Genomic DNA, 27713 nt, shown 5'->3' with positions numbered 1-27713 from the left:
TCCTGGGTTCCATAAAAAGCAGGTTGAGCAAGCCATGGAAAACAAGTCAGTAAGCAGCTTTCTTCCATAGCTTCTGCATCAGCTCCTGCCTCCAGTTTCCTGCCCTATTTGAGTTCCTGTCCTGACTTTCTCTGATGATGAACGGTGAAATGGAAATGTAAGGCAAATAAGCTTTTTCTCCCCAAGTTTCTTTGATCATTGTGTTCCATCATAGCAATAGTAAATCAAATTAGGAACCAGTCTCAGACTTGCCCTGCTCTCTAGCACTGCACATTTTGTGGGACTTAGTCACAGAGCCATTTTCTGATCTTGGCTTGGGCTGAGCGCCAGGAAAGCTCTGAGTACCTTGACAACTTCACCCTTTAAACACCCAAAGCTCACGAAATAGTGGAGGAAGAGGGACTGTAAGTCAGACTAGTCCAGAAGGTAAATCTGGGGTCACTATGTGGCTGAACTGGCAAAGCAAATGGCGTGACTTATTGTGAGAGATTAGTGGGAGGCAGCGCCGTGTCCAACCCTGGCAGCTTGTGAAGTCACAAGGGGCAGAAGCTGCACACAGCCAAGGTTACTGAGCTCACTTACTGTGGTCAGAGTTGACTCAGATCATTAAAGCTCATTCTGCTCAGAAGAAATGTAATAATAACTCATGTATACTTGACACTTTTCATGTAAGTCAGATATGATTCTGTGTATAATCAAGACAGTTTTAAGAACTGTGTTTCCTCTTTAAATACCTGCAAGCAAATTAAGAGGGTGCTGTTTTTTCCCCCCAAGAGACAGGGTTTCTCTCTGTAGCTGTTGCTGTCCTGGAACTCACTCTGTAGACCAGGCTGATGTTGAACTTAGGAGATCCGCCTGACTCTGTCTCCTGCAGGCCGGCATTCAAGGCGTGGTGCCACCACTGTCTGGTTGATTTGTTGGTTTTATATACAGGAAATCATGGTGTAGAAAGATTATGCTAGTGTGGTTTCTACTGCTGTGATAAACACCATGGCCAAAAGCAGCTTGGAGAGAAAAGGGTTTATTTCATCATGAGGGAAGTCAGGGCAGAAACTCAAGGCAGAACTCAAGGCAGGAACTGAAGCAGATGCCATCAAGGGGCACTGCTTACAGTCTCGCTCCCAAGGCTTGTCCAGCCTGCGCATTTATATATCCCAGGACGACCTGCCATAGTGTGAAACCTCCTACAGTGGGATGAGCCCTCCCACATCAATCTTCAATGAAGAAAGTGCCCCACAGACTTGCTTACAGGCCAGGCTGATAAAGGCATTTTCTCAGTTGTCTCAGAACAACTAACCAGCACAGAGAACAAGTTAGCCAGTTGTCACACAGCCAGTAAAAGGTAAAGCCAAGACTTAAACACAGACAGGCAGATTCCACAGCCTTCGTGTTCTGTGACAGGTGTGAAACAGGAAGAACACATACCAGGATAAGATCAGAAAAAAATGATAGACTCTGTTAGCGGGTTTTCCATCTGCTTGGTGAGATACTTAGCTTAATAATCTACAAAGTGTCTACAAATATTACCACCCAAGGGACACTTCACTGCCTATTACCTCAGAGCAAAGAGATAATCAAACCTTTGGCAGTCTGTCTCTAAGAAGCTGATTCCTCAGTATGTGCAGAATGTTTGCAGATGTCTTTCTTCACTTTTCTTGTGAGGAGAGTTGTGAGCATGTGACACCATTTTGTGATCTGATGGGAGGGTGAATGAAGGAAGGAGGTATAGTTGTGTTTCTTCAGGTCCACCAGGCCCCTTTATGGCCTTTTCAAATCACTGTGGATCAATATTCAAGAGTACTGAGACCATATATGATCCTGGTGTTAGATATATGAATTATTATTACCATCATAACTTGTTCTTATCTGGCAAATGTAATAAAGACAGCAGTGGCCTAGAAGAGAGAAAACAGGTTCTTGAGTGACAGCTTTGTAACTTACTCATTCTGTGTCAGCTTCTTTTGTATACTGAGACCCCACCAGCAGGTAAGCTGATATAAAACCTGTGAAGTGTGTTTACCTTTTCATGGGGAAGACAATACTTAACCCTGACATTACATATCCCAGTGGTTAAGAAAGTGGGCGCTACTACCAGAATACCCCAGGTTCAAATCCGTCCAATCAGCCTACATCATCAGCTGACCCAAGGCAAGTTACTTAATCATTTCAAGACATAATTGAGTCACTCATGAAAGGATGAAAAACAAATGGGAGAAAACCAAAAGCCAACTTGATAGGGTTGGTGTGTGGAGAGAATATAAATCTAGCAGAGTGAGTGAGAGGTACATAGACAGTGCTCAATAAGTATTAGAATTCTTTATAAGTGCTGCAGTGAAGAAAACAGAGTACTATAGAAAAACATAGGTGCTCTCCCATGTCACCCCATCCCAGTGTAGAAGAGTAAGCCTGGCGTAAGTGTGGAGGTTCTGTTAAGAGGGAAACAGGTCAGTGATCAAGGCATACACATAGGATTTCAGGCCTTTTCCTGGGCAAGGGAAGGCATCAGTGTGGTGGTTTTAATGAGAATGGTCTCCATAGGGTCGTATGTTCGGTTATTTGGTTCCCATTTGGAAGAAGTACTAAGAGGTGTGGCCTTGGAGGAGGTGTGTCATTTGAGATACACTTTGAGGTTTCAAAAAACTCTTGCACCCTCCAGTTTTTCTTTCTCTGCCTTTTGCCTTTGGATGAAGAGGTAAGTTCTCAGTTATTTGTGTCACTTTGTGATGCCATCATGGATACTAACCCTCTGAAAATATAAGGCCCAAACTAAACACTGTCTTTTACAATTTGCCTTGGTCATGATATTTTATCACAGCAATGCAAAACTAACTAATGCAGGTGTGTGTGTGTGTGTGTGTGTGTGTGTGTGTGTGTGTGCAGTTAGAGTGAACCTAGGTCATGGAGGAACTTGAGTATCATCAACACAAATGGAATGTACCAAGTGCGAGAGTGGGGTCTGGTTTTTGTACTTAGGTTTTACTCTTTGCAGACTCTGTTGAGTTTCCATGGGACCAGAACAAAGTTAGAGTGTAGTGGGACATTTTTTTCTGCAAGTTGGTAGGAGCTAATGTGGGAGGAGTAAGGAGAGGAAGGGAGAGGAAGACGAGGAGCTAGAGGAGAGATGTATGAGTGATGGAGAGCCACCCATGTACCGAGAGCAGTCCTGAGTAACAACTTATATCTAGGTTAGTTAATTGGTTAACACTTTCAATTGTGTGGGCATGTTGATATTTGAGCATTACCAAATATATAAAGCTATTGGATAACCTTTAACCATTAGAGTCTCATTTCTACTCGGTACCGTGTGGATGGTGGGATGGTCTGGGCTCAGCCCAGCCTTGCAGAGACAGCATGGAAGATTGGCAGAGCCATCACCCACGCTGGCATCTTGTGGGTGTCAGGGTCGGTATCTCTGGCCGCCTGAGCCAGAGGCCTGAGCAGAGCAGCAGCAAGAACACGCTGCCACTCGTGGCCACAGGCCTTGTCTAGTTGGGAAGATGGCAGGCCCCGGAACCACAAGCCAGATCGGGTGCTGCTGCATTAAATATCTCCTGCAACATTAGAGGGCACTTTGATTCAGGTAAAAATACAGCCAAGAACTGTTCCATAATGTGTTCATTTTTTATTACTTTGTTAATCTGAGAATTTGAGACTGTTTCTTGAAAACTCTCTTTGTACTTTGGAAAATGCTTAGTAAGGGAAAATGAATAATCTAGCAACATGTCCTCTTTAGCTTTAGTTGTCAATTTGACATAGTCTAGAGGTACCTGAAAAGGGAGTGTCAACTGAGGCAGAATGGCCTGTAGGTATGTCTGTGGGGGCTGAATGTTAATTGATGCAGGAGGGCCCAGCCACTGTCCCTGTCAGTACTTTTGGCTGTATAAGAAAGATGAGTAAGAGCCTGTGACTGAGCCAGTACGCAGAGTTCCTCCATGGTTTCTGCTTCATGTTCCTGCTTGGATTCCTGCCTTGACCTCCCTCAATGATGGGCTGTGACCTGGAAGCTGAAACAAACCCTTTTCTTCTTGAGTTGTTTTTAGTCAGTTGTCTTAGTTAGGGTTTCCATTGCTGTGAAGAGTCACTATGGCCAGGACAACTCTTATAAAGGCAAACATTTAATTGGGGCTGGCTTAGAGTTTCATATGTTTAGTCCATTATCATCATGACAAGGAGCATGGCAGCATGTAGGTAGACATGGTGCTGGAGGAGCTGAGAGTTCTACATTTTGATCTGAAAGCAGCCAGGAGGAGATGGATTTCTGCAGGTAGTCAGGAAGAGGATCTCTTTTTCACTGGGTAGAGCTTGAACATAGGACCTCAACACCTACCCACAGTGACACACTTTCTACAAGGCCACACCTATCCAACAAGTCCACACACCTCTTAATAGTGTCACTCCCTATAGGACAGGCATTCAAACACATGAGTCTATGGAGGCCAAACCTATTCAAACTACCACAGGAAGAGTTACTTCTTTTGAGTTCCTTTAAGGATGTTTCCAAGTGGGTTGAATATTGTACTCTCCATTTGTATGGGCATCTAATCTTTCAACCTTGAGGCACTATGATATGATATTGCTATCTACAAAGTTTGCACACTATAACTAAACAATTGAGTTATAGAAAAAAATAGCCAAAAAATCCTTCATGTTTTAAATGAGTTTGTGGTTTTTTTTTTTGAGAACCACATTTATAGGTGTCCTAGGGTACATGTGCTGTAGATTGGACATGCCTGAGCATTGACAGATCTAAATGGCAAAGAGATATTCACTGTATTCCTTGAGGATTTGAGCTGGGTCTTCTGTAACTCTCACAATGACCCTCATGTGACCGATGTTACTAGTAGTCCAGAGTTTAGATATGGGGTTAAGGCGTGCCATCAATTTTTTGTGAGTCTCCACTTTGACAACTTCCTAGTTTTCATAATCATACAGCCGATGTTCATTAGCATGGTAATAAATAATGAAAGAATTTGCCATGTGAAGTGGTCAGGATCAGTGACAAGGAGGTCTAGTCACTGGCAACAGGACCTTGAAAGTAGGGGAGAGAACAAAATATAAAAAGAGACAATAGAAGAACTGGGAAAAGAATGGAAAGTTCTGGACACACATTTTCTGAGAATGCTCAACAAATTAATGGGAATCTTGGTAGAAAGCTAATGTTTTTGTTTTTTATTCAACCACAATAAGACATTCTGACAAAGTGCCTTTATTCCTACCCAGACATTTCACAAGTCAAGTCATGAGAGCTAGTCAGCTGTATGTTCTCTTAAAGCCACCAGGGGAAGCTAATCTTGGTGGGAAACTCACCTAAACTTTAAGGGTTCATTGGGCCTTCAGAGCTTGTTTGGAGGTTCTAGCAGATGACACAGCTACTTGTGTAACTTAGATTGGAGACTGATACTTCCCTATTATTGAAGAAGGTGGGCTTCGTTAACTGAACATGAGGCTTTGGGAGGAGACACCTGCCTACCCAGCCAGATCTGTCATCGATGGTGATCAATGAGGTGACAAATGTCACAGCCAGATGACCCTCACAACTGAAACTCTTTGATTTTACAATATAGACCATCATCCTGAAGCAACCAGCCTGGTTTTGCACCGCGTCTCTCTTTGGGAGGCTCACTTATGGAGTTAGCTGGGTGAGAGTATCTTGCTAGGCTGGAATGGTGTTCTCTGAGGAGTGGTGCATGCTCTGAATTAGTAATGAAGATCCAGTGCTGCATTTTGTTGCTGCTGAGTCCCAAATGATTAAGGGATGGAAAAGGCATTCATCCTCAAAGCTAGCTCCAGCAGTGTGCTAGGAAGGCTTTGCTCTGGGTGGTGCAGAGAGCTTGACTCCTTTATAGGCTGTTTCTACTGAGGAAGAAACATGATTCCTTTGAACCGAAACTTGAGAGCAGCTTCCTCACTGTGTCAATGCCATGGAGAGGCCAACTGTTCTGGCTCAGTACCTGTGGGATTTTGGGAAGGAGAGATTCTCTGCTGTAGGATACCAAACAAGTTTAGATCTTTGATCCCTGGCCAGGAGAAACTTTTGGTCCTTGGTAAAGCCCCTCAAATACTCACCTTCATGTCCACAAATGCCACATAGAGATGGGAAACTGATCCTGGTCAGGAGTTTCTTATGCTAAAATGGACAATACTTACATTTTTAAATAGAATCTTGATGAACAATAGCAGGATAATAAACTGTTTATTATATTTTCTGTTAAGCCTAATAAGTCAGAGGCATGGTTTTCTTTCTTTTCTTTTAATCACTGTATTTTCTAGTAGGGATTTAGTTTTAAGCCATCTGTGTGCTTAAAATACTATCACATATACTCAAAAACTGAACTGAAGCCAAGGCTTCAAAGACATTTAAATCCATAATCTATGAGTTTGGACCTTACATCATCAGAGCTTATTTAACAAGGGCAAGATACAGGATGTTTTTTATTTTCTTTTTATCTTGGTAGATTTTTAAAATTATTATTAAGCACTCTGCTGTACAGAAGGGTGCATTGCACTGGCCTCTGCCTTGTGAGCTCAGGTTTCAAATTAAACTTAATTTGTGCCAATGGGGATTGCATCAGCTGGCTAAATGTACACACACACACACACACACACACACACACACACACGGAGTCTTACTTTTGCTATCTTTGTTTTTCATCAGAATATTTATTATAGCAACAACTGCAAGATACTCTGGATGTTGAATTAACTGTGCTGTCCAAGATTCACTCTGGATGTTGAATTAACTGTGCTGCACGCTTCTCTTAGCTTTAGATGATTTTCTAGGACCTTCTCCATCCTCCTGCTCACCTTGGCCATCCTCCCGCTCACCTTGGCCAGTGGCTATCACTTCTAACAGCTTCCATCACACTTAGAAAGGTGGGTAAATCAGTTGACTTATCTGAGAGTTGACTGCCTTAATTCAGAGACAAGAGTGCTGATTTAAAGAGTTTGAGGAAATATCCCAAAGAACTTAGAAGTCCTTTCCAGTGTTACTATTCAGCGGTTCTAGGTTTAATTTCCGTCCTTCATAAAGTTTTTAGTACAAACCCAGTGACTTGACATCTTCAAGAGAGAGGCAGCCTCTGTGTGGCAAGCTCTATGCAGCATGCTCTAGGTGACAGGCTCTACACTGAAGGCTCCGAGGAGTCAGCATCTGGCTCCAGGCACCCCTGCATCCATCCTCTGAAGCTTTTTCTTCCATCCCATGACCTCATCTAACCTTCTAGCCTCCAACGAGTCAGGTTTCTAAGTCTAAAACTCTTTAAACCACGCACAGCTGTAGTCAGGGGTACAGCATGTTTCCCCATCCATCCTAACTCCTCTTTGAATGAATGAACAAATCAAGGCCAAGAAAGAACAAATAACTCACATGAGGTCACAAAATCAAATGGCAGGTGGTGTTTGAATTTCTGACTCCAGACTCACAGCTCTTTCTGTCGAACCTGATACCTAGTACCAAATGTTTATGATGTCTCAGGGTTCTTGTGCATAGACAGTTTTTTGCATTACATTTTTTGGAAAGTCTCCAGACTATGTGCTCTCTTCGGCAGCACATTAAAATTGGAACCTTCCAGAGAGGGTTAGCATGGCTTCTAAGCAAGGATGACATACAAATTGAAGAACTGTTCTAAAGTTAGAGAAAGATTTTGGACTATACTCCTCTTTTGGTTCTGGAGTATTTATACAGAACATTGTGTGCTTGTGAATGCAATTGCTTTGTCAACAGTGAAGGCCGAGCCCTGGTAATAACACAGAGCCTGGGGGATCATTTACAACATGTTCTTTCATCCAGAGGAGCTATTGGCTCAGTGAACCATTTGCTGAAAGGATGCTGATTCATAGTGTCCTTGAAGAACCAGTGGTGAGATGAAGGCACACACATTTACCTAGCAAATATTATGTTCTAGATGCTATACTGCATGGTACACTAGATAAAGCAGTCATACTCATTCAAACCCAACCAATGCTGAATGATGTACCTCAGGCAGGTTATCTAACCTCTCAGTCACATAGGGATGTCTGTATGATGAAGCTGATGCCATTTCTTACCTGTAAGAAATAAAGTGCTATGTGTGAAGAATCAGGGTCAGAGCCCGGGACTGTTGCTTAGTGATTACTGTGATGCTGAAAGTTAGTATATAAATATAAATATAATTATAAACATAAATATATAGTCATGCAAAAACAGTGACACATTTTACCATAACGAAAAGATACACATTGACCATGACAAAACAGCTATGTAAAAGACATAAACGAATTCAAGCCAAACCAACAATGGATGAACTTGTGTTCAGTGTTCTCAGTATCCCGTTGCTAACCAACTGAGGTTAAGCAGTTCATTAGAGCATCCTTCATGCAGAGTTAGGAGCACCTGGAGGACTGTGGTACCAGTAGAAAAATTGGTTTTCAAACCTTTTTTTATTTTAATTTTTAAAGTATATTCTTCGTCCCCACTACCACTTTTTACAGAGCATGCCATGGCATGTATGCAGAAGGCAGCGGACAACTCTCAAGAGTCAGTTCTCTCCTTCTACTCTGTGGGTCCTGGGGTTGGACCTCAGGTTGTCAGGTATGGTGGCAAAAGCCACTGAGCCATCGTGTAAGCCTAGGCCTTTCTTAACCTCCTATTTCAGGATTTGCAGGCAACTTGCATGTAATTCATACCATTGGAAGGTCCTGTAGTCCCAACGAGACTTTGTGGCACAGTCGGGAAATGGTTTTCTTTTTGTTTGTATGTCTTGAGACCAGCTGACCTTGAACTCCTTATGTAGCTGAGGATGACCTTGAACTCAGTCCTCCTGCCTCTGACTCCCCAGTGCTGGGATTACAAGTGTGTGCCACGATGCCCATCTTAGAGATGTGCACAACGCTCAAGAAGCATTGCCTCTGTTTTGTTCTCTTTGGTTTTAGACAGGGTTTCTCTCTGTAGCCCTGGCCGTCCTGAAACTCACTTTGTTGACCAGGCTGGTCTTAAAACTCAGAGATCCACCTGCCTCTAGAAGCATTGTTTCTGATGATTGGAATGCATGTTTATGGGCACAAGTTTTTAATATCTGTGAGGGACTGAACTAAACTTTTCTGTCTCAAGAACAAGACAGGCTACATAAAATGTGGCCACCCATATAACAGAATATATGCAACCTGTGGTTAGGGAATAATATTAACGACCTAGAAGAATATTCATGATATGTTATCCTTTATAAAACCCATCAAAATGTCCTGTGATATTTGTCTTAACAACAGTCATCTTGGATAGGGATGTTACGGAAGAGTATTACCTTTGTTGAATTTTTTCTTTATTTTGTAACTTTTCTGTAATAAGCACATCATGAATTTTTAAAGGAGAAACAACTTGTTAAAAACTACAAGTCTGGCCCCTATCAAGCAGTGTGAGAAAGGCCTTAAGTTCCTACTGTCCATCAGAGGACAAGGTGCCAACCATGTGTAGTGGGTTGTCGTAAACACCTGCCTTGAGAAAAATGTGGCCCTGAGCTGCTCAGCCTTGCAGCCTACCTCACAACTTTTGAGATGGAATCAACTACCCTCTTGCTTGTCACCCCTTCCCCAGAGCCTGATCCAGTCCTTGCTTATCCTAGTAGATGGACCTACCTCCCACCCCCACCCCCTGCACAATCATTTTAACCATTTTCCAAGTCCCTGTCAGAGCCTAAGTTCTCTGGGCACTGCTTATTCCTTGCCTCCCTTTTGCCAGGATCCTTTGTTTAAACTTTGTTCTTTTTTACCCCCATTTTGTATTCTCCCTGATTGGTCTAAATGCCTTCCCAGTTTAGTGAGTTTGCCTTCTTCATTCAGCTCCTTCTCTGTTTTATTTATTGTCGAGTATTTCCAATGCTCCGAATCAAGGTAAGTAAGAAGAGTGATTTTATTGGTAAAAATGTAAACAGTCTACAGGTTCCTATATCCAGGCAGTGTTGCCACAGATGGTTCTCTTCTGCTGCTCTTCTGTAACCGACTTGGAAGGAGTCCTGTCTCGCTGCCTGGCTGATGCAACAGCTTCTACCTTTGTGCACAGGTGGCTGCTCTCCTAAGTGATTCTCACAGTATGGAACTCAATATACTATTGTTACCTGACACACATCCAGTCACAAGCCCCTTGCGTAGGCCCTGACACATCAATATCCTTGAAATAGAAGAAATGGATGGGTTGGAATGGCTCACCGTCACCTCTGCCATTTATAGGATAAGGTAAGTCTGAGGCTTCATTTTGGTGGTGTGATTGTGATTTATGAAATCTCAGATGATGTGTATCAAATGGAGTGTTTCAGGTACAAGATGGGTGTCTAGGCAGAGGGAGACTATATCATGGTTCTACCTACTAGCAAGTGTACATCTTCCCATCCCTTATTTCTCCTTGGCTCCCCAAGGCATAGTGGTTACCATAGCAGCCAGGTGCTGATGATGCCTCCAGGGGCAGCAAGGTAAAATTGAGCCAGCTCTCAAGTCCTTACTTCGCCACGCTGTTACAGGCCAAGGTGAGATGGTCTGAAGTCTAGCCTTTTGTCAGGCCCCCAACCTGTTTTGCATCATTTAGACTCATAAACCTTGCTTCTGTTGACTGCAATCAGGGCTCTGGAATACCCTTCTAGAGACTCTCCTCCCCAGGTTGTATCTCCTGGCACTCTGCCTGGTTGCCTTGGAGACAGGTTCCACTGCGGACAAAGGAGGGAGCTGGGTCCTGCTTCCTCCTGGTCCTGCCGATGAGGATTTTTAGACCGTGGAGACTGCGCTGCCCTGCCCTGCACCTACCCTCTTTCCCCACATTCTCTATAAAGTGTAGTTTGCCTTCTCTTCCCACTGACGAAGACATGTGTAAGAGTGTGACCACAGGTGAGTGGAAGAAGGTCTTCTATGAGAAGATGGAGGAGATGAAGCCAGCGGACAGCTGGGACTTCATCATAGACCCCAACCTCAAGCACAATGTGTTGGCCCCTGGCTGGAAGCAGTACCTGGAGCTTCATGCCTCAGGCAGGTGAGTAGCCCAGAACTAAGGAGCCTGCAGGCAGCCTCTGGAACCCTATCTAGCCCTGGGGCATCTTCTAAGGAGGGAGGACACACATGCTTGTTTAAGTCTCACTGTTAGGCTGGTGTAAACTAGAAGACAGGTAGTCCCTCAGAGGGAGCCAGGGCACTAAGTTTGAGTCTAGGTTTTCTGCTGATTGCAGAACTTCTGTGCTTGTGGCTTCTCCACTTGACAAATAAAGAAGTAGGTTATATTTATTAGTTTCTGGCTCTGACAACTTACACACTTTTAGATTTAAATAATGTCTTTAAAAGTAGCTGTTAACTGAGAGAAGAGAGGCTTAGGTTCACCAGGGGTCAGGGGTCTGTGATCTTGCATTAGGAAAGTTCAGGTTACATCTGGTCATTTCAGCTCCATCTGGTTTAAAACAGTGAACACACGAATCATGCTAGAAACGGACTCTGCTGTTGGTTCCATGATGCTTGAGGAATCCACTCCCCTCTTTGTGCTATGCTTTCCCCACTTGCTGAGTGAAGGGCTAGCTTAGAGCTTCACCTTGTGCTTCAGGGATGAATGACAGTGAGATCATCTAGAATTTATTATAGCTGCTGAGCGTAGGGCCCCTTCCAGATTCACCTAAGTACCCAAATTTTAGAAGGCAAAGATACCCGAGCATAGCTACATTCTAGTCCATGGGTCCAGTCGATGGGTCTATGCTAAGACTTTACTTTGGAAACTTGAGTGAGGGCAGAAAGGTATAGAACAGGTGCCTGGGTCAGAATCGAAGTCCTCCCTGCACAGCTTGGCTCACTCTCAAGTCGTCTCAGGTGGCATTGCTGGATGGTGATTCTGACCCTCACTAGCTGTGAGAGGGCTCTTTTGCTGTGTCTTGAACCCAAATGAATGAAAAGTAATTTCTGTGGCCCCCCTCCCCGTTCTGACATTTTTAAATCCAAGTGTGGTCCGAGAGAAGGAAGTAGCTGTTAAAGATCTTAATAAACCTAAAGGCTAAAGTGAAAATGTGTGTGTGTGTGTGTGTGTGTGTGTGTGTGTCTGTATGTGTGTAGGGGGGTCACCTGGATCAGACGTTAGGAGGGTGCTGCTTCCCGGAGGTTCTCATAGGGTAGACTGGGAGGGTTTTGTGGCTAACTCAGACTTGGTCTCTGACTTGTGATCCCATGTTGACCTCAGTCAATGGGAGATTCTGGCCCTTGAGAGAAGTGGGGGGGTGTCACGTTGGGCTCATACTGGCTCCACTTCCAGGACATGGGGATGCATTTGCTCTGGGCCTGTGCTAGCCTGTCCAGTGTTGACAGATAGGCTTGTGTAGCTCTTAGTCTGCAAAATTCAGATTTGCTATCAGACTTCCACAGAGTGTGGGCAGAGGGCTCATTTAATGCACCCAGAGCACTTTCTAGATGAAGAATGAGTTCATTAGAGTTGGGATGAGGGACAAGGCCTGAAGGAGCAAGGCAGATGGGAGACACGAACTCTGGAAAGCAACCAGGGAGCAGACCATTACTAGATGCCCGGTGGCAAGTCTGGGAGACTGCTCTTGTCCCTTGGGCACTCACACAGAGCAAGAAGGATGGCATCCTGGGGAAACTAATGAACCCGGAGAGTGTCAGCACACCGCCCTACCTCCAGGCTCTGCTTCTGCCAGCCTCCACATTTCCTCACCCTTTCTTGGCCTGTTTCCTCCCTCCACATGGCCTTCTCTTCTTTCTCTTTCCATCACTGGTAGGTTCCACTGTTCGTGGTGCTGGCATACCTGGCAGTCGCCCCATGTAGTCATCCTCTTCCACATGTACCTGGACAAGGCTCAGCGTGCTGGTTCAGTGCGCATGCGCGTGTTCAAACAGCTTTGCTACGAGTGCGGCACAGCACGGCTGGATGAGTCCAGCATGCTGGAGGAGAACATCGAAAGCCTGGTGGACAACCTCATCACCAGTTTGCGCGAGCAGTGCTACGGTGAGCGCGGTGGCCACTACCGCATCCATGTGGCCAGCCGACAGGACAACCGGCGACACCGCGGAGAGTTCTGTGAGGCCTGCCAGGAAGGCATCGTGCACTGGAAGCCCAGCGAGAAGCTGCTGGAGGAGGAGGCGACCACCTACACCTTCTCCCGTGCTCCCAGTCCCACCAAGCCGCAGGCCGAAGCAGGCTCAGGCTGCAACTTCTGCTCCATTCCCTGGTGCTTATTTTGGGCCACGGTCCTGCTCCTCATCATCTACCTGCAATTCTCCTTCCGTAGCTCTGTCTAAGATTCCTGTGTGGTCTGGGGTGGGAGAGTCAGTTGGTGGGAAGGGGTGAGGTGAGACCTGGCTTGGGAACGGGTCACATTCTAATGTGATGCGGTTGTTGATTCAGTGGGAACCCCAGATAGTTTATCTGTAAAATTAAGGGTCTGGGCTGGACCCTTTCTCAAAAGAAATCCAGGATTCCAAAGTCCTTCTAGGTACCTCAGGGATATTTGATTTGGGAAGTAGACAATTAGTAAGTTGTTTTCTCATAACTTAATATCCGCCCCCCTCCCCTAACTTCTGCCTTCTCCCTTGCGGCAATCAGAAGAGAACTACTTTCCATGGCTTTCCATGTAGGGCTTTTTGTATATACATATATATAATACGTGTGTGTGTGTGTGTGTGTGTGTGTATACACACACTATATATGTGTGTGTACATATACACATACATGTGTATATATACACAAGCTTACATACACATATATGTATTTGTACACACACACACACACACACACACACACACACATATATATATATATATAAAAGATCTTAAAGACAAGGAGCTTGACTTTGCTCTCTTGGTATTCTCACCCTGTCCTCATTTTTAACCATAGCATCTAGCTATAGCTTTAAAGAACCTCTTTGCCTTCAATATGAGCCTGCCTTGGGCACACACAGAAGTTTCTCCTCTGGGCTGCTGGCTCCACTCCACTGTGCACGTGTTCCCCAGACCTGAAGCTTCTGGTATCTTGTCCTTCAGGTGGATCCTAAGGTCTGACTCAGAGGAGTGACAGCTGGGGTAGAGTCACAGGGTGAGGCCTCACACTCACATTCAGTGCTTGTGAAGTGGCACACTTTAGAGAGGTTTGGAAGCTAAAAGCCACATAGAATGATTTCCTGTCATAGTGAAGAGTTTTCAGGGTTCAGACTGTCAGGCTGCTGATGTTGAGAGCAGGTGAGCAGGGGCCTGGTCACCTATGATTTTGCTGAATGGGTAGTCGACTGGTTTCCCACATTGACTTTCTTGCCATAGAGGTTTTCTACCTGGACCACAGCTACGGGACGTCTTAGCAATAAAGGGTGCATTAAAGATACAAATAACTTGTTGGTAGAGGTTACTCAGTCTATAGGAAGTCACAATGTCTGTAGTGTGGGAGATAGGAAAAACACTTACATAAAAACCTTCAGAGTGTCATTAGTGCACCTTTGAGATTTCCCACATGGTCCTTGATGTCATAGGGCCCTTAGTATCCCCTCTCAGTATCCTGTCTTCTCTCTGAGACTCTGTCCAGCTACTGCTCTGGGCCAAGAAGATCAGCACAAGCTGTCACCATGACCCTCGCCCTGACAGTAGCAACCAGCTGTGACCTCTTCCTTCACAGTATTAATTTCTTTAGTCAGCCACACATCCTGGGCCCCACTCTCTAGTAAGTTCTGCTCTGGGTCAATACTGTAGGCACCTTGAGCCATGTTCAGTCTGTCAGTTATCTGCTCACTTCAGGACTTCTCAGCCCTGGCGGAGTTTTAGGAACCCTGGGGAGCTTTGGAAGTCATAGTAGTGACCTAAATGTCTGAGTTAGAACAAACCTCTGCTGCCTGGTATAACACCTCTCAGAAAGGGGCAGCTTCATTTGTATCCGGTTTATAAATGATGCCTGGTAATCTCCCCTGATGACCCTCCACGGCTTTCCCAGAACTCTAGGGCTTGGTTTCCCTCCTCAGTTGCCTTACCTCCCACCCTGTGCCCTGGGAATACAATCCTCCCCATCCTTTCCCACCATGGAGATCTGTTGTTACCCCGCTCTCTGGCATTATCCTGCTCTCTGGTCTCCATTACTGAGTCTTTCTTGCCTTGCTAGAATGCCTACCCATCAGATCTGCTGTAATCTCTTAGTTTTGGATGTATTCCCCATTAGAATGTAAATTCCAGCCAGCACAGACTCCCTGTATTGTATTTTACCCCTATTGAGCACAGAACAAAAGCTCAGTAAGATTTTGTTGAATGACTAAGTAAATTGATAGCTAGGCTATCTTGAGCCAGAACTTTGCTTCTGTGTACTGTTTGTTCATAATATGTATAGTCCCCTTTTCATAGCACCACTTGTTTTCCTAGATCTTGTACCCATAAACCCCAAATAAAACATTTAAACCAAAGCACTTAAAGAGGATAGGATTGTTTTTTTTATTGGATATTTTATTTACATTTCATATGTTATCCCCTTACCCCATCCCCCACCCACCCGGGAACCCCCCATCCCCTTACCCCTCCTCCTTCTCCGGGGATGTAACCCCCACCTACCCCCCCAACTCCCACTTCCCCACCCTCAAAATTCCCACCCCCTGGGGCGTCCAGCCTTCATGAGGTCAAGGATCTCATCTTCCACCTGTGCCCGGCAGGGCCCTCGACTCTTACATATTCAGATGAAGCCCTGGATCCCTCCATAAGTGCTCCCAGGCTGGTGGTTAGGACCCTGGGAGCTGTGGTTGGTTGGTATTGTTGCTCTCCTCATGGTGCCACAAACCCTTTCAGCTCCTTCAGTCCTCACTCTAACTCCTCCATTGAGAACCTCATGATCAGTTCAATGGCTAGTTGTGAGCATCTGCCTCTGAATATGTCAGACTCTTGAAGACCTCTGAGGAGACATCCATATCAGGCCCTTATCAGCATGCACTTCCTGACTTCCACATCAGCATCTACCTTTGGTGACTGCACATGGGATGGATACTCAGGTGGAAAGGTCTTCAAATGGCCCCTCCTTCAGTTTCTGTCCCTCACTTTGTCTCCATATTTGCTCCCTTGAGTATTTTGTTGCTCCTTCTAAGAAGGACCGAATCATCCCCACTTGGTCTTCCTTTTTTATAAGCTTCATGTGGCCTGTGAGTTGCATCTTGGGCATTTCAAGGTTCTGGGCTAATATCCAATAATCAGTGAGTGAATACCATGTGTGTTCTTTTGTGATTGGCTTACTTCACTCAGGATGATAATTTCTAGTTCCATCCATTTACCTAGGAACCTCTCGAATTCATTGTTTTTAATAGCTGAGTAATACTCCATTGTGTAAATATACCTCATTTTTTGAATCCATTCCTCAGTTGAAGGACATCTGGGTTCTTTCCAGCTCCTGGCTATTATAAATAAGGCTGCTATGAACATAGTTGAGCATATGTCCTTGTTATATGTTCAAGCATCTTCTGGGTATATGCCTAGGAGTGGTATAGCTGGATCCTCAGGTAATGCTATGTCCAATTTTCTGAGGAACCGCCAGATTGATTTCCAAAGTGGTTGCACCATCTTGCAGTCCCACCAACAATGGAGGAGTGTTCCTCTTTCTCCACACCCTCGCCAGCATCTACTATCACCTGAGTTCTTAATCTTAGCCATTCTGACTGGTGTGAGATGGAATCTCAGAGTTGTTTTGATTTGCATTTCCCTGATGACTAAGGACACTGAACATTTCTTTAGGTGCTTCTCGGCCATTCGAGTTTCTTCCCTTGAAAATTCTTTGTTAAGCTCTATACCCCATTTTTTAATAGGGTTATTTGGTTGTCTGGAGTCTAATTTCTTGAGTTCTTTGTATATATTGGATATTAGCCCTCTATCAGATGTAGGATTGGTAAAGATCTTTTCCCAATTTGTTGGTTGTCGTTTTGTCCTATTGACAGTGTCCTTTGCTTTACAGAAACTTTGCAGTTTTATGAAGTCCCATTTGTCAATTCTTGATCTTAGAGCATATGCCATTGGTGTTCTGTTCAGGAACTTTTCCCCTGTGCCCAAGTATTCGAGGCTCTTCCCCACCTTCTCTTCTATTAGTTTCAGTGTATCTGGTTTTATGTGGAGGTCCTTTATCCACTTAGACTTGAGCTTTGTACAAGGAGATAAGAATGGATCAATTTTCATTCTTCTACATGTTGTCCTCCAGTTGAACCAGCACCATTTGTGGAAATGCTGTCCTTTTTCCACTGGACAGTTTTAGCTCCTTTGTCAAAGATCAAGTGACCATAGGTGTGTGGGTTCATTTCTGGGTCTCAATTCTATTCCATTGATCTTCCTGCCTGTCTCTGTACCAATACCAGGTAGTTTTTATCACTATTTCTCTGTAGTACAGCTTGAGGTCAGGGATGGTGATTCCTCCCGAAGTTCTTTTATTGTTGAGAATAGTTTTCGATATCCTGGGTTTTTTGTTATTCCATATGAATTTGAGAATTTCCTTTTCTAACTCTGTGAAGAATTGAGTTGGGATTTTAATGGGGATTGCATTGAATCTGTAGATTGCTTTTGGCAAGATGGCCATTTTTATTATATTAATCCTGCCAATCCATGAGCATGGGAGATCTTTCCATCTTCTGAGATCTTCTTCGATTTCTTTCTTCAGGGACTTGAAGTTCTTGTCGTACAGGTCTTTCACTTGCTTGGTTAGATGGATTGGTTTGTTAAAGATGATGACATGGGTTTAGACAAGCAATGCTGAGCTCTCCAGGCCCTGGGAGCTGTAGGTTCTATTTAATGCTGGACTGATTGCCCTAGGACTTTCAGCTGTTCATTTCATCTCTACCTCAGGTGGTCTTTCGTGGGGGTTAAAACATCTCTAGCTCTTTCCTGGACCCACCCTGGACTCATCCACATGAAGCCTGGTTCTTCCCATGACCCAGTGCTGGGGTACCCAGCCTATTTCCAAGCACCCTGGATGACAGATCATCATTGGTCAAGGTAGCTTATATTGTCTTTGGCTAGCTCTGTCTGGTGAAGAAGCCTGCTCGTTTTTGAGCCTCCTCCAAAGGATTTGTTTTGTAGTCACCAGTTCACAAGTGGAAGGGCACGGGGAAGGCTCCTTCCTTCTCCTAACCTGGGTTTTTCTCAGCACTGAAGCTAGGGTATTCTTTTAATCTGAGTCAGGCTCTGCCATACCTCTGCTCTCCTTCCCACTCAGTAAAAGCCAGAAATAGCATGGCTCTAGTGGTCTTAATAACCCCTTTTAGTACTCTTCCTTCCAAGGTTACACTGACTTCCGTGCTGTTCTTCATACATGCTGGAAATCCCCTTCCCTAGGGCCTGTTCCCCATTCCTCTGCTAGAAATATTCTCCAGAAAGGCACTTGGCTAGCTCTCTGACCTCTCTCAAGACTTTCCGTGTCACCCTTAGTTAGGCCTTCTTTAACATGGCATTTTATGACACAACCTGCATCTGCACCTCACACTCCATTCATGTTTATTTTCCTGTACTTTTTGATTTTTGAAGAATTATTTATTTACTTTATATATATGAGTACACTGTCACTGTCTTCAGACATACCAGAAGGCGGCATTGAATCCTATTACAGATGTTTGTGAGCCACCATGTGGTTGCTGGGAATCGAACTCAGGACCTCTGGAAGAGCAGTCAGTGCTCTTAACCGCGGAGCCATCTCTCTAGACCATATTTGCCTGTACTTTTGTCTGGATCCCCAGAATTCTGAAGCTAAGACAGGGGCTTATCTGTTGGTGCTTTATAAGAAATATGACCCAAGGAAGCAGGGCTTATGAAGAAGAGGAGGGGGAAGCAATTTTCTTAGTTTGCTTCTTATAAGCACCATGTGATAAACACTGTGGCCAAAAGCAAATTGGAAAGGAAAGAGTTTATTTCATCGTACAATTCCAGAGGATCACCAAGGGAAATCGTAGCAGGAACTGAGCAGGGCAGGAACCTGGAGGCAAGAGTTGAAGCTGCACCCACAGGGTAGTGCTGCTTATCGGCTTGCTCAATCTACTGTCTTATACAACCCAGAACTACATACCCAGAGTGACACCGCCCTCAGTGGGCTAAGCCCTCCCACATACTCATTAATCAAGAAAATGCCTCACGGGCTTGTCTACAGGTGATCGGATAGGGGAATTTTCTCAATTGAGGTTCATCCTCCCAGATAACTCTAGCTTGTGTCAAACTGACAAATAACCAGTATAGGAGAGTAGGGGGGAAAGACAAGAGAAGGGGCTGCTATTAAATTAGTAGCCTAAATTGATGTCTGTTTGATCAGTCTCTGGATCATTTGCCTCCTGTAACTGTGACCAAAATACCTCAGAGTGCAACGTCAGGGTAGACAGATTTGTTTTACCTCAGAGCTTTGAGGCTGTCACTCTGTGGTGCTTGCCTCCATATGCTTGGACAGAATGTCATGGGGCCAGAAGGAGCTACCTCATGATGGAGACAAACAGAATGTAACAAGAAAGGGCTATACCCTTTCACGAGCCTATACCGCCCTGACCAGTGACCAACTCATTCCAACAGGCCCCACTCCTGAAACTTTCCAATTGGCTTCACCAGGTAGATATCAGGTGCTTCCCATGTGAGCCTGTGGGGACAGTTCATATTCAAGTCAGTATTCCACCCCTGGACCCCTAAAGGTTCATGTCCATCTCACAATGGAAATTGTATTTTGTTTAATTCTAACATTAGGAATGTAGATCATCTTTTTATTTCCCTGCACAAAAATTCCAAAGGCTCAATTCCACAGCACATGGTCAGGCGTAGACACATCTATGGGCTTGGTTCCTCAGCTAGCTTTTCCGTTAGTTACATTCTGGACACTATGATCAAAATAGAGAAAAGAATAACGGAAACACTACTTGTTTTGCCTTCGAGTTTAAGGGGATCCAACCCACAGTCTCTCAGCCCTATGCAATTGGGAAGAACAGTACAACTATGGGCCCAGGTAACAAGGGAGAGATGCTTTACCTAAGGTAGACAGAAAACACAGAGTGAGACATTGCCAGGACACCTTAGGGACCATCATCACTAACCAGCTTGCTCTGGTTAGATCCTACCTCCCACTGTTTCTGAAACATTCCCAAATAGCACCATCAGCTGTGAGCCAAGCAGTCGATACTTTTGCTGTTGACAGGCATTTTATATTAAACCACAACAGCGCCACAGAGCCTCTTGTAAAGCCAGTGGGCATGCATCTCAGCATCATTTGAAGCAAAGGTGGTCAAGCGCTTCTACTAGCTCTGATCTCTTTCACTGAGCATAACTCTGTGGAGAGTTAGTTCACTCTAGGCTATGCCATCCTGAGACAATAGGTGCTGAAGAGATCTTCAAACAAGGCTTCTGTTCTTTCTCTGACTTTGGGGTAAAAATTCTCGTTTCTGATTTTTTTTTTAAGTCCTGATCATGTCACACCTCTTTATGAATTGGGTGCAGCTCGCACTCTGACTTGTGTTTTTAAGGGGTAATTTGTCCCATATGGACTATGGTGCAAATGGTGTTAAGGAGATCTATATCTTTGTCTCTCAACCGAGGAACATGAGGACAGACAGAAAGTATTGGTATTTCAGTGACATTTAAGGGGATTAAAAAACTTGAAAAAAGAGTTTATTTATTCCAGTAGTGGCCTCCCAGTGTGATTTTAAGAGTTCCTTTATTCACACACCCAGCACTGTGACTGTGTGTGTGGGTGTGTGTGTGTGTGTGTATGTGTGTGTGTGTGTATGTATGTGTGCACATACTTTCTGAATACATTTTCCTTTATCCTCAGATCAGCTGCTCTGTGCACTAGGACTAAGAGACTCTGACAAGGGCACCAGGCTTATCCCTTGTGGAATCTCTGAGAATGGGATACAGCAAGGAGCTTTTGATGGGGACAGAGTTTCAGTTTGGGATTATTAAAAAGTTCTAGGGAAAGATAGTGACAGGGATTACACAGGAATGTCAACGTACTCATCAGCGCTAAATGGCACAACTCAAAGTAGTCAGAATGTTAGACTTCACAGACTTCCAGAAAGGAAAATGAATTAGCAATCCATTTGAATATGTTGGCTCTGAAAGAGCATGTGAAACTGTCAGATGGAGACGACACGCAGGAAACGTCAGTGTAAGAGTTGTACAGGCCTCAAGTCAATGAACGTCTCAGAAGAGCTAAGATGATCCAGGAGATGTGGAGAAATGAGAAAGGGGAAAGAGAAGGAAACTCAAGAGGGGGCCCTGCAGAGCACCCACTAAAGAGGGGACCATGCACAGCACCCACACACAGAAATCAGGCAGAAGCAGGAACCCCACAGGGAGGAAAGAAGAAACCAGAACTGATAAGGTGAGTCAAAAACCACATATCCTTGAAACTGAGCTCAGAGAGGCTGGCCATCAGTGCTGAACTCTTTGGTGGGGAGTTACCGAAATAAGGCTTAAAAGAATGTGCCATGTGTAAGATGTCTGCTGGTGAACCGGGAGAGAGCTGGTCTGGAGAGCAGAGGAGGTAACAGTTTCACATTCATGAAACATTTGGTCCTAAATGGAAGGAGAAAAGACTGGATCTGGGAGGGTAGCACAGGCCAGTGAAGGAAACGGGAGGGCAGCGAAGACTCAAGCCCAGGGGCCCTGTACACACCACATTTTGTACATTCTTTGAAAGACAAGGCTTTGCTTTTCATGTGTGTCATGAATAACATTTCTGTGAATAGTGATGTATAAATATATGCCTGAATCCATCCTTTAATCATTTTAGTTATTTCCTTTGCTAAAAATGGAGCATCTGGTGCTGGCAAGATGGCTCAGTGGGCAAATGTGCTTGCCACCTGAGTTTGATCACCAGGACTTATGTGGTAGGGAGACAGCTGACTCTTGCAAGTTGATCTTGGACTTGTGCTGGCCAGTTTATTTATCTATCTATTTATTTATTAGCTTGATACAAGTTAGGGTCATCTGGGAAGTTGGAACCTCAACTGAGAAAATGCCTCCATCAGATTGGCCTGTAGGTAAGTATACAAGGCATTTCCTTGATTTATGATCAATACGGGAGGGCCCAGCCCAGTGGCAGGTGGTTCTGAATTATATAAGAAAGCACACTGAGTGAGCCATGGAGTGCAAGCCAGGATGGAACGTTCCTCCATGGTCTCTGCTTCAGTTCCTGCTTCCAAAGTTCCTGCTTGAGTTCTTTTCCTGAATTCCCTCAGTAATGAACTGTGACCTAGGATGTGTAAGCCAAATACATCTCTAAGTTGCTTTTGGTATGGTGCTTACCGCAGCCACAGAAAGAAAACTATGATAGCCCTCCATATATGTAGAGTGACATGTGCATGTGCCTTCACACACATTCATACACACCAAATAAATAAATAACAGACAACTAAATAATAAATAAACAAATGTATAAAGTAATAAAATCAGCGTTTAGAAAAATAGCTCTACCAGTCTTTGCAGATTGACTTTGGGCCACAGAAGTTTTCCACTGACTGAGCATGTGAGACGTAAAAGCTGAGGTATCCCTGAGTCTTCTCTGAGCTAACCTTGCCTGAGTTTGTGGCCTTTTCGATTCCTTCACATGCACAGGGGCTGCTGGATTCTTTCACGTTGTAGCGTCTCTAAGTCTGGGCTGTACAGTTCTATGGTTCTGTTGTGGAAAATATAGAAAAAGAACCCCCTGGACTACTCTCGGCCCGCCAACTCTCCGGTGGGGCTGGGGCTCCCGTGTTCCCTTTGCTGCCCCGCCAGCCTCACACAACGACCGTCCACTTTGCGGCCTTTGAGGGGTACATCATGCAATCCCATGCTTGGTCGCCATACCTGTCTCTCTCGAACCATACCAAGTTGCCAGGAGTTTAGGAACAATGGTAACTCAATCTCTGGGTGCAACAACTAAAACCTAATCTTGTAAGCCTAAAATCTAATCCTTTGGTGGTGGATCTTTGTGGAACTGCCATGATACCAGAAAACTCTACCACTACATCTTGTCCACGCACTCACCCCAGTCCATGGTGCCTCTCACTGTCTTCCTTCTCCTCTTCCTCTGTCCAACCCGGAAGTCCCGCCTCCTACTCGCCCAGTGATTGGCTATTTTATTCATTAGGGGATGGTTCACAAGAAGTCCAAGAGAAGGCGACTCATTCCTTGTCTGCATTCCCTCCCAGGAAAATGGAATTAACATCAGAATACAAAATACCAGGACCATCCACAACATTGTTCCATCTGTAATATCTTGTCCTAAGTATTGGTGGGTCTATAGTCTCTCTGGAGCCTTCCAGAGTGACACTCCTGCTTGACCCTAGCAAGACAGAGGCCAATCCTTTAGGCAACTCCCAGACTGATTAGAACACTGCAAATAAAGTCTAGGCTTTGTGTATACAGTCCCTTCCACTCCTTCTGGGAGAGGGGTGAGATGAGATGAGAAAAAAAACACATTTTCTAGGGTTTCATATGTTTGCACATGTTTAATCTCCACTATGCTTATAAGTATATTTTAGTTGTCCTATGGTCTTTTTGTAATGTTCCTGTGGGTAAGCACACACTTGGAGCTGCCTAGTATGATTATACCATTTTGCAACAACGGCTTCAAATGTTCCCTTTGTTCTTTACCTCATTAGAACTAGCATTTACACAGAGCGATAGTGACACTGCCATGAAACCAGAGTCTGCACAGGTCAGTAGGGATGATGCTGTGGAACTAGAATCTCTACAGGGTGGTGGGATGCTGCCAGAGGACCAGAATTTCTTTCTTTCTTTCTTTTTTCTTTTGTGAAAAGCCATAATTTTGCAAGATTTATTATTAACATTTATTATATTAAAAATAAAAAATGAGAGTGTAACATGAAATTTAAAAATAACTGCAGTTGGACTGGGAAGATAGCTCAGTGGATAGAGGTACTCCTTGCCATGCCTAACAATCTGAGGTCAACAGTTGCTTGCTGGTCTCCCAGAGAACCTGCGTTTGCTTCCCAGCACTGATATTGGGTAGCTCACAACCACCTTAGTTGCCCCACATACGTGCCTGTGCTTTTGAGACTCCACTATATATCCCTGGCTGGTCCAGATCTTGCTATACAGACCAGGCTGACAATGAATTGAGATCTGCCTGCCTTTGCCTCCACCCCCAGCACTTGACCAGGTCATCTTTCTAACAACTATTTTTTTTCCTTGGTGGAGACTGAACCTAGGACCTCCAGCATGCTAGGCAAGCGACCTACCAGTAAGCTACAGATTCAAACTTTTCATAGATAACATAGAGTCTCACCAAGTCTAAGTACTCAGGCTGAACTGAAACTCACTTTGTAGCCCAGGCAGGCCTTAAACTTTCATCAGGCTTCTTGTCTCCGCCTCCCAAGTAGCTAAAGACCAACGCCAACCAAACAAGAAAACTATGAGTGTAGGTGTGAACATAGAAAGCAAGTGTCCAAGGAGAACACAGAGGGCTTCGGGTCTCCTAGAGCTGAGTTACAGGCAGTTGTGAGCCGCCTGATGCGTGTGCTGGGAACTGACTTTCTACAGAGCAGTGGGATGTTGCTATGGGGCCAGCCTCTGCACAGGGCAGTGGGGATGCTGCCATGGGACCAGCCTTTGCCCAGGACAGTGGGGATGCTGCCATAGGATGAGACTTTCTACAGAGCAGTAGGATGTTACCATGGGATCAGTCTCTGCACAGGGCAGTGGAGATGCTTCTTATGGTTTCATCTATTTCTCTTTTCTCTCTGCAGGTGAATTCCAACATACTCTAGTAGTTTCTGGTTTATATCGCTTCCTCTTCATTTTATTCATGTGAGGATAAACTCAGAGTTTCTGATTAGAATGCTTGTTTCCCACTCTGCTTTGGCATGATATATAATGTATATGTATTTTCCCCTTAGTGATAATTAACTCAATCCCATGTGCACAACAAAGCTTAACACTTGACTACATTGAGACTCGGTAAAGTACATGGAACATCTTCTATAGAGACAGGATCTATACATTAACTAAGAAACCAGCTCAAGCTAAGGGGCAGGGCAGGCGGGCGCGGGGGTGGAGATCCAGTGTGGTCTCACCATATAAACAGAGTAAATAAAGGTCATCAGGCGATCATCCACATATGCTATCAGCCTTCTGGGTGGAAAACAGGTTCTACATCACTCCTTTTGGATTGAAAACCCTTCCTGCTTAACATTCCTGTTTCCCCAGTGCTTATCTGTGAGCACAAGGACTTTTGTGTCTCCTACATTTAGGGAAGTAAACATTCAGAAAACCATTGCTATAAGAGTTGGAAGATCCATTAGAGATGTGATCACTTTATTAACTAGACAACCAAATGTCTTCTGGCTGTAGAAGTGTCTTATTTCTAAACATGTGAACAAGGAGATTGTGTTTTTTCCTGGAGAGACACACAGACAAACATCTATTCAGCCCAGAGATGGCACTGAGGGCAGACTGAAGGAACACGACCACCAAAGGCTAGCTCAGTGAAGCACTGAGGTTACTGGGGAATCCTTATGGAAGTGTGAGGGGCAGCTGCAGCTCTGAGAAGCCTGCTGCCCTATGAGGAGAAGGACTCACAAATGCCTTAGCACCACCTGGAGGCCCTTTGGCAGGAGGAGACATGCCTTCTCCCTAGCAATTACTACTGCTTACAAACTTGATGAGGAGCCTTGTGCATCTTGGCAGTTTCAAAAATTTCTTGAAATTTGGAAGTTTTAGTCTATTTCCCAAACTTGTAAGTTTCGTTTCTTTCCTGAGATTCATGGCCCTCAACTCCTAGAGAAAATGTTGGAGTTAGGACAAAACAACTATACAACAGAGTCCAGCCCTTACCTACAGCTTTAGTCTGGAACATTTTTAGAACTCTTCCCACCATAGAAGATGCTTCTGATTTTCTTATTCAGCCCTCACCTGTCTCCCCTGTTGTCACCTGTACTTGTGACAGATAAGAAATTCTTGACTTGCTTGTGGAATGTTTGTCTCTGCAGAACTCTCCAAGGTGGCTCCACATGCCACACATGACATGATGAACTTGTTAGATGTATGATAGATAAAATCCTCATGGGACATTCCAGAATCATGGCCCTTCCCACTGGAGTGTTGGAGCACACTGATTCTGGTGCTCACACCAAGAGGAGACCTACAGGCACCACATGCAGCTATAGAGGGATCCTTAATGCTTTGTCAGCAAGACGTAATACTTTACATACCAAAACCCACTGAGAGACAGGGCACTAGCTGTCTGGAGAACTCCCCTAAGTCCTGAGAACCAAGAAACCTAACAGAAAGAAAATTAAAGCACCTGTAAAATAAATTAAAGATACAGGATTCGTATCATATAGACGAAGATCCAGAGTATAGACTGATTAAAAGTCTGACCAGCAGAGTACACCAAGGGTTCATAGGAGGTCAGGAAACACTGGACTGGAAGTCACTTGAGGGCTAATCCTGGCTTATTAGTCAGTGCCTGCGTGCTTTGAGTCTCATTTTTCTTTCCATCAAATGGGGATAATGTTATATCATTCAGTATTGCTCAGGACATGCCTGTCACATGCCACATAGCTTACTAAATGCTCATGCTTTTTCTCCCTTCAGTTAAACTCTTCTCTTTTGAGCCCTGACATTCTTTCTGCCTTGTGACTTCTGACAAATGCTGACGGTCAATGCTTATGGAAAAAGAAAGCTACAGGGATCCATCTCCCAGCCCGGGGTTCTTACTGGCTTGTTTTTTGTGCATCCACAGAGGCTTCTTTCCTTGTCTTTCTATAAATAAATTTCACAGCCATGACTTTGCTTTTCCAGAAGCATGGTGACCATACTTCATTCTTCAAAGATTGCTATTTTAAAAATCTCAAACAGAAAAGACCAGTGGTTTTCGGTCCCCATTACTTCTGGCTAGAATACACCAGGAGGAATTTAATTCTTTTCCAAGTCTCACTCTGTCTCTCTGTAGGACTCCCAACTAAGCATTTCCTCTGGCATTTTTGGCATTGTCTGTATCCTAGCACATGCAGGGAGGAGATATAAGCTGATTCTTTTTCCCTGAGAAGCAGGTGAATGTGTGTTTGTGGTGCAGAAATCTCACTGGTCTGGAAGTTAGACACCTTTGCTCTAGTTTTGGCTCACTGTTACCTGGGCTGCTGATCTCAGTGGACCTGGATTTTCTCCTGAATAAAGTTTCTGAGGTAGGCAGTAACTGAAGGATGTTGGCCTTGCTTCTGCTCTGTTCAATCATCTCTGTCCTTGGTCATTTCCAGGGACATCTTGACCCCGATCTATCCAATGGGCTATAGAACTGTTATTCCAGGATTTCCTTATGCCTTTATCAGTTTGGAGTTTGTTCTTCTTATCAGATAAATTCTTAGCCTCTTCCTTTCCTTTATTCTTTTGAAGCAAACTTTCATCAACCCAATGCCCCTGCTTCCTCTAAAGATGCATATTTTGAAAGGCACTTCCCTTGGAAGGCTTGGCCTTATGCAAAGACTTGGGTGGTGATGATGAAGTTTTAGCTTGTGTTTTGTCCTCTTTTTCTTTTTTATTTAGGACATTAAAAACAATTTAGAATTTTATACTCAAGTGCTGTGTTTATGTCATTTCCACCCCACCCTCTCCTGTCCCCAACTCCTCCCATGTCTTTTCCACTCCCATTCAAATTCTCTATCTCTTCTTCAATTACAGTCACACACACACACACACACATGAATGCATAAAGATAGCTTGATGAGTCAATTTAATGTGACTCATATGCACTTAGGACTGACTGCTTATGAATGGATACCCTGTTAGGGAGCTCACCCCTA

At 44.4% G+C, this 27713-nt stretch overlaps 1 protein-coding gene and 1 non-coding gene across 2 annotated transcripts; both read left to right on the top strand.

The window, feature by feature from the left end:
- Positions 1-7531: 7531 nt before the first annotated feature.
- Positions 7532-7634, top strand: LOC114635213. The gene has a single exon (XR_003713438.1). It is a non-coding gene; the product is annotated as a U6 spliceosomal RNA (small nuclear RNA).
- Positions 7635-10706: 3072 nt separating this feature from the next.
- Positions 10707-13258, top strand: Rtp1 (receptor transporter protein 1). The gene is made up of 2 exons (XM_028783873.1): positions 10707-10990; positions 12726-13258. Exons 1-2 carry the CDS (start codon positions 10719-10721, stop codon positions 13243-13245), a joined length of 792 nt encoding a protein of 263 aa, XP_028639706.1. The 5' UTR covers positions 10707-10718; the 3' UTR covers positions 13246-13258.
- The last annotated feature ends 14455 nt before the right edge of the window (positions 13259-27713 follow it).

Source organism: Grammomys surdaster, unplaced genomic scaffold (assembly GCF_004785775.1).
Source record: "Grammomys surdaster isolate TR1022 unplaced genomic scaffold, NIH_TR_1.0 1166, whole genome shotgun sequence".
Lineage (NCBI taxonomy): Eukaryota > Metazoa > Chordata > Mammalia > Rodentia > Muridae > Grammomys > Grammomys surdaster.
This window is presented reverse-complemented; position numbering and strand designations above follow the sequence as displayed.